Genomic DNA, 7,268 nt, shown 5'->3' with positions numbered 1-7,268 from the left:
AAGCGATAAGCTGTTAGCCGCCATCGAAAACGAAACAGCTATCACGCTTGACAGGTGTTGTAATTGTGAGCAAATGGCCCGAAGGCCACCATTCCACGGTGAAATTGACATTGGAGAATATAAAATAAAACTAAATATTTGAATGCAAACCGAGGATGTTAGTAAACTGTTTCATGATATCATCATCTCATCACCTATCTCAGTATGGAACACAGATACACCGGCTTTTGCGTGAAATCCGCAATGCGTTAGGTAGGCTAAGTGTCAGATCAGCGCACATCTCTACCATACTCGAACTTGATAACGAAATTGCTGCCCTAATCATTGAGTGCCAACCTTGAGACTTGGCACAGCGTTCGATACTAAAATCAAGACATACCATGTAAAAGCTCATGACGGATCTAGCTAAGGAGCATCGTTAAAATTAATGGAGACCAATACCGGCTTTGCGTGAAATATGTTTGCGATACATGACGGATCAGCACACACTCGACTTTGGAAACGGAATTACTACCCTAAACTTTGAGTAGAAACCCTGAAACTTAGGACAGTGTTAAATACCACCATCACGACATGACATACCAAGTTTCAAGAATTATCATGGTGTGAAACACCATCAAAATCGACCTATACCAGCAAAGGTCGACTCGACGCATATCACGGTATCCGAGTTCAGATATAGATACGATTGTTACATCACACCTTAGGGGCGACAGGCATATATGCCCCGGTTGCTCGGCCATTTTACGAATAGGAGAGAGTATATCACCGTTTCTTAATTGTGCGCGGCTTTGAGAGAATAGATAGTGAAAGCTTGTTATGAGCGCTACCGGGGCAAGCCCCGGCTAGGCATTCACAAAGCGAAAACACAGAAGAGAATTCGATTTTCGCAGAGACTTCTCTATGTATGGGCATTTGCAAGCGAAGCACAAGAAGAACGCGTGTTTCGCTGTGATCTCGGTATATATTGAGCGCTGTGCGTCTATAAATGGTTAAATTGTTATTGAACAGAATTTTAGGTGGGGCAATGCCCCAGTTGCCCTATAGGACGAGCCGCCACTGCTCAACTGTATTGTGAAAACGTAATATAACAGTAGGTTAAAGAAACCAAATCCCCCACTTTATCAGCAATTTTCCGTTCATTTCCTGAGGCTTTCGCAGTCCGTCTACCTCCCGCTGGATGCAGTGTGCACTGTTTCACATGCACAGTTGCACACACCTCTGTTGTAGAATGACCGTCTGTATACGCATGAATTTTATAATGCATTTTATACCACACGACTTTGTTTTGGTTGAACCGCAATTTGGAATCTTGTTCTTGCGGATACCATTTACAATACTAGTACTATGGACGAGCTAAGCAACTTTTTTTTTTACCAAACAACATTTGACAGTAGCGGCCTAGGCATAAATAAATACTCGCATGAATATGATAGATGTACGGGAATCCTTACCGAAACGGATCGTTGCCAATCTGCGGACACCTATCAAGATGAAAGGATTCGTTATTGGCGCGATAACCCTGGTGGTTCTGTTTTGCTTCAGTAGCACTGTTACATTTTACAAACAGCAAATTGGGAAGTGAGTATAAACCAGTGGTTCTCATTTTTGATGATTGCTACCCAATTTCCTATTTGAAAATGTTTCGACATCTAAACATTTTAAGCGGATTACCTACAAAAAGGTCAGCACTAGGGATGGTGTGAACGTGATGTTCACGTTGGCGCTCTGTGTGTGAACCTCAGAAATTTAGAGGTTCACGTTCACAAACGAACTTGGGTAGGTTCTGCACTGTGAACCTTTTTCATATATTGCAAGTTTCCACATCATTATTTCATATTTGATTGAAATTCGTTGGTTTTCAACTGCGGGCCACTCTGTCCATGGCGCTGGCAGCATAAAAAGTCAACACTAAAGGAGCATGCACCTTGGCAATCTCAAAAATTTTACTTGCTTTGTTACAAAAGTTTGCTCGAAATATCTATTTTTCCGTTTGTTAATGTTTAGGGACTGTGCTGTAAGCTTGATTCGCAATCATACATCAATAGCGAAATACGCTACATGCAGGTATGATGCTTATTCAACCAATCAATGAAATTCACATAAAGAATACATCGTTGTCTAATGTAAAAAATCTAGCAGGCGTACGGGGTCCATCTTGATTTGATATGTTTATGGTATCATATCATAAAAATCAAATCCGTGTGATTGGGGTGTTGGCTACTCCGGTATAACTTGTTACTTGGATGATATCAGCAAGAGAGATATATGGTATTCTTTTTCGCCTGCACCATCGAGATGCTTTGGCGACGGAGATGCGATATGGCCTCTATATTAAGGTCATCTAGTCTGCACCCAATTTTACTCCTCCATACCATCCGGGATTGCTGAGCGCCAGAAGGTTAGCCACGGATACCAGTTTTCGAATCTTTGGTCTGACCCGGCCGCGGATCAAACCCACGACCTACCGACGGAGAAGCCGGACGCATCACCATTACACTATCTCGATCGGTAGCAAGCATATAGAAACCAGTTTTACACTCTGCTCAATATCAATGTAGCAATACTCAGACGCCGAATACATTGTCCGGTTTTGCCCAGGCCGTTAGGGCGTAGGCCTAAACTTATCCTCCGGTAAAAATCCTCGTCGAAATTCTTGGCAAAGCGACGGAAGATATTGATTTTATGGGAATAATATGTCATTTGATTGCTCCATAGTTGATACATTTGGCGACGGTTAAAAAGTCAGCATGTTCTTCAGCATTGTTGCATAATGTGGCCCGAATTGTCGCTAAGTATTGTATACTTACTGTACATTATTATATCAATTCACTGAAATGTAGGGTTGGAATTAGCAATATGACGTCACGGGACGTAATGAGGTTCACGTTCGCGCTCACACAGAACCTTTCAATAAGGTTCGCGTTCACACTAATCTGAACCTTTCAGAGGTTCACTCCATCCCTAGTCAGCACCTTTTTTCAGACCTACTCACGGATTGTATGGAAAGGTGGGAGGCTGATTACTATAAAATTATGGTAGCAGCTTCGCAACCCCTGAGAAATGGCAATCGACCTCCCCAGGGTTCGACACGGGAATTGAAAACCACTGCTATAGGAATATACTTTGATACAAATCATCATTGGGTCAACTAGTTGGGAATGTATTCTTGCAAATCCAGTGAACCGCCACCGATATTTCTTGAAACATATTTCACAGTTTGTTAACATACATGTGATCAATAAAATGCGTTAAAAGATCACTATATTCTTCAGACACCGCACGGAGATCGAAACCCTTCGACAAGCTGTGGATGAGATATCCGTTCAGCAACGGGCGATCCTACGTAGATCAAAAAGGTCGATCGCGACAAATCAAAGAGCTCGAAGAGGTGCCTCAGAGGACGTTGAATTGGTATTGCGCATGAATAGCGGAAATAATACAAGATACAGTACGTAATTTTCAATGTTTAGCCTCCTGGAGTGGGTGAGTGACGCGGCAACGAATCAAAAGAAATTTAGTATCCGAAACAAACGGTGCTGTCAACCTTGTGTTCTGTTGTAATATAATTAACGAAAGTCGGTATATATATTTATTCATTTGCATCCAATTCGCTGGTAGCGATTTTTGATTCATTTTAACGTTCGCGTTTTGCATCTACCTTACAGCACTAAGCTTCAAGTAGGTGGGTATTTTTCTTGTCTGAATCTATGTACCAAAAGTTGTACATCGTGAGATGGGAAAGTTGCGAGTCCAGGTTCAATTGCCTAAAACAATTTCGTCGCGACTTTATTGTACTTAAAACCGTTATAGGAAGATACATATCATCAGACTTTTCCTAGTAAGTAAGAAATTGGCGTTTGGCAGATATGACATCAGTTAATCTTTCCCGGCAAAGATCTTTTTCAAAATTGTTGTTTTTATTTTGTCATTCGTTGTTAATCAGTGGGTCACGTGACCACATTTAGTTAGGATATTAGGCATTCATAAAAATGACGAAATCATTTGAGTGCGAATTAGTTTGAATTAACATTCCATACAAAACATATTCATATCGCCCAAATTTATTCTGGTTTCAACTGGCTATCATCATGACGGATATTACGGACATAGAACAGAATAGGAAATAAGAAGGAATGTTTTGTTAGTGACACGGAGAAGACTAGTTAGCAGACTCGTAAATGGCATACGGCAACTCCTACAGTTTCCCTGCAACGAGAAAAAATAGTCATTAAAATACACCGGAACACATAAAAGCAACAAATTATTATAGTTCCAGGGTATAATGTCATATGCTGCATAAAAAGGTATCCAGTACACTCTGACGGATGTAAATTAGTATGGGTAGATTGATAGTGAGGACAACCTGAAGGGAAATTGTCATTATTGAGTACTATGTTTGATCAGGCATTACGCAAGACAAGACAACGCAAGTGTTTTGACCGCCATATCTAAGCGTTTGTTTGCATCCATGACCTACATGTATAAATATATTAGGCAAACAATACAAATCTATAAACCCCCACTATAGTTTAGACCTGAAGATAAATTAGATAACGTGTGGAAACAACTGCTCTGTGGTTAGAGAATTCATTAAAGTGGGATGGAGGCTCTTCCTCAGAAAATCTTTGTCATTTGGGATGTATACATGATAGAATTGCATACGCTCCATCACTGTATCATGTCAATTTAACATCAAACTAGTATTATTTCTAAATTTATGATTGGAACATGGTAAATTATTATTAATACCAACCGACCCAAGTACGGCACTGATGCAACAAGCCTCAACGAATCGAGGGGCATGGGCATGGGCAGCACTGCATCGATTATTGCCTCTTTAATCTGCGTGAAATCGGTTTCAAGATCTCAAACCGCCAAATTGTTGATCTGTAACCTATGCTAATATAAGTAAGGGTCAAATGGGCTGATTGTATAGGCCTAGCTACATCGAACGTTACATCAAATGAACATGCTGAGGCCGCGGACTCATGCTACACTTGAAATATGCACCGATTACAAACCATGTAATTCTTCTCCCCATCTTTTCCTTATTCCGATCTGGCCACGGACGTGTTTCGTGGCCAGATCTATTCACATCACACGTTTGCGCGATGTCTATATCGTAATAATCTAGATCAGGGATTTGATCGCGGAACCCATTCACGTTTTGTTCGCTGTTGCGCGTGTACCCCCAACATTTCAGAAGTCAATGACTAGAAGGTCATCACATCAATTTAAACAACTAGTCAATTTCGCTCTGACGGATCAGTAGTTCCCAGTTCAAGAGCCCCTGACCTAGAGCAAACTTTGCAGAAAAGATGAATACCTGGCTTGATAACAATTACAGCAACAGAATGAACGTAAAATTAAGCCATTTCGACACAGTGTGTAGCGCTCGTCTATAATCGATGTAATTTTGTTTGTCAGAACAGGTATCTTATTTGTGAAATGGTACTATCCCCCTTTCTATGTGAAACTTGTAGGCCTACATGGTAAAAGATATGGCCAAAGTAGTTCGAAGTAGTTCGTAAGCGTGAAAAATACATTTCATAGATGCCTTGACCACTGCTGCCCCGCTTTATTTAGTGTCCGCATATGGAGTTTCCTACACGCGCTGGGGAAGAAGAGATTGTGCCGGTAGTGCGGAAATGGTTTACCATGGTATACCCATACAATGTGATTTTCAGATAAAATGCGAAAGTCATGATCTTCATTTCGATTCAAGTTACGCTGCTGGCTCTCATTACACGCATACCGGAGGGGGAAGTAACTATCTATGTCTTCACTCAAATGTCACATATACTCAAGGGAGTTATGTGTCCGGAAACCAAGGTGGATACATAGTATAATGTCAACAACTGAATATGGCATCGCTCTATTACAAAAAAAGAGCATTATGAGCAATTGAACATCCATTCGGAAATTTGACTAGATGTATCCACAGCCGGCTACAAGCCTAGGCGAATATATTCGCTACAATACAGCGAGTATCACAAAGCCTCACATGGGAAAAGCCGGTTTAAGCAGAAGTAGACTGAAAATATCTTGAATTGAGAATTTATACTTTTTAAACAGGCACTTCTTATATATACGGGGTGGAATACAAAGATTCAAACACTATCACCAACATTTTCGACATGGTAGACACCACTGAAAGCGGTTCTGTGTACCTGCACACAGTGCCGTGCGCCGTTTGTATTGCAAGATTCAAAGTCACGCAAGTAAGATACTGTCGTTTTATCATTATTGTACTGCACTGTACCGTACTGCGATGATTTCTTTACCATGTAATATTACTTTTATACATTGGTCATACAATAATTTCACGATCATGATGACTTGATAATTTCTCTTTCACCTCGTCTAAGACAGTTTCTGCGCTATTGCCACCCTACTCTTATTTTGATACTGCCGAACGGAAAAAGTAAGATTCTAGTTTTGATTTTGTTTCACAATGTCATTATATCTTTTGGGCAACTTGAACGCTTTCGTTATCTTCTTAACGTGAACAGAATTCTGCGGCCATGGAATATGTATTGTCTCTGACTACTGCTCATTGGCTCTGAGTAATCTTAACATAAATCAGCAATAACATCTATTTCTATATCGATTGTTTTAAATTCATGTGTTCAAGTATATTTCCAGATCATGATACCTGGACGGGATACATGTCCTGACGACTGGACTATGGAATATGGAGGATACATCATGGGAGAAAATCACAGCGCAAAGCATCCCTCGCGGTACATCTGTGTTGACAAAAGACCGCAAGCCGTGCCAAATACTCAAGGATCCCAAGCCGCATCACAACTTCACGTGGTGGAGACACAATGCACGTCATTGGTGTGTGAGCCATATGTCGCGGGAAGAGAAATAGCGTGCGTTGTGTGCTCGATCTGAAAATACATACCTTGTTATATTTCATGGTTAAGATAGTCCTATACTCAATACATAGGCTACTCATTGCATTTATGACACGTGGTGACAATTTGATAACTACAGACTATATTCCTTCAGTATACTATATTTCTTTCACCAGTGCGGTATTGTATTTGCATATCTAAATGAAAGCTAATGCTAGAGCAGGGATGGGCAATTATGTTTCTCCGCGGGTCAAAGGAGAAGCAGAAATACGTTGGCGGGTCGAGTCAATAATTTTACCCGCATTCTCCAGCGTACTAACTTTATTTTAAAATTGAAAACAGTCATTTGCACTGTTAAAAATTCTGGCTGACGGTTATCTACCACATGGGTAAGCTAAACAA

General features: G+C 40.7%; 1 protein-coding gene across 3 annotated transcripts; it reads left to right on the top strand.

Annotated features, from left to right (window-relative positions):
* Positions 1-1,366: 1,366 nt before the first annotated feature.
* LOC145439401 (uncharacterized) lies at positions 1,367-7,022 on the top strand. Of its 3 annotated transcripts, XM_080316885.1 has the most exons (7): positions 1,367-1,581; positions 3,276-3,414; positions 3,474-3,486; positions 5,590-5,666; positions 5,730-5,835; positions 6,079-6,224; positions 6,649-7,022. In XM_080316885.1, the coding sequence occupies exons 1-7, from the start codon at positions 1,424-1,426 to the stop codon at positions 6,901-6,903; spliced, it is 894 nt and encodes a 297-aa protein (XP_080173011.1). In that variant the 5' UTR covers positions 1,367-1,423; the 3' UTR covers positions 6,904-7,022. The 3 variants fall into 3 exon arrangements, with proteins under 3 accessions (XP_080173011.1, XP_080173012.1, XP_080173010.1); XM_080316886.1 differs by lacking the exon at positions 3,474-3,486 and having other exon boundaries at positions 3,276-3,391; XM_080316884.1 differs by lacking the exon at positions 3,474-3,486 and having other exon boundaries at positions 1,368-1,581; positions 3,276-3,451.
* Positions 7,023-7,268: the final 246 nt, after the last annotated feature.

The sequence above is a fragment of the Botryllus schlosseri genome, chromosome 5, assembly GCF_051294905.1.
Source record: "Botryllus schlosseri isolate E-star chromosome 5, Bs_hap1, whole genome shotgun sequence".
Classification (NCBI taxonomy): domain Eukaryota; kingdom Metazoa; phylum Chordata; class Ascidiacea; order Stolidobranchia; family Styelidae; genus Botryllus; species Botryllus schlosseri.
This window is presented reverse-complemented; position numbering and strand designations above follow the sequence as displayed.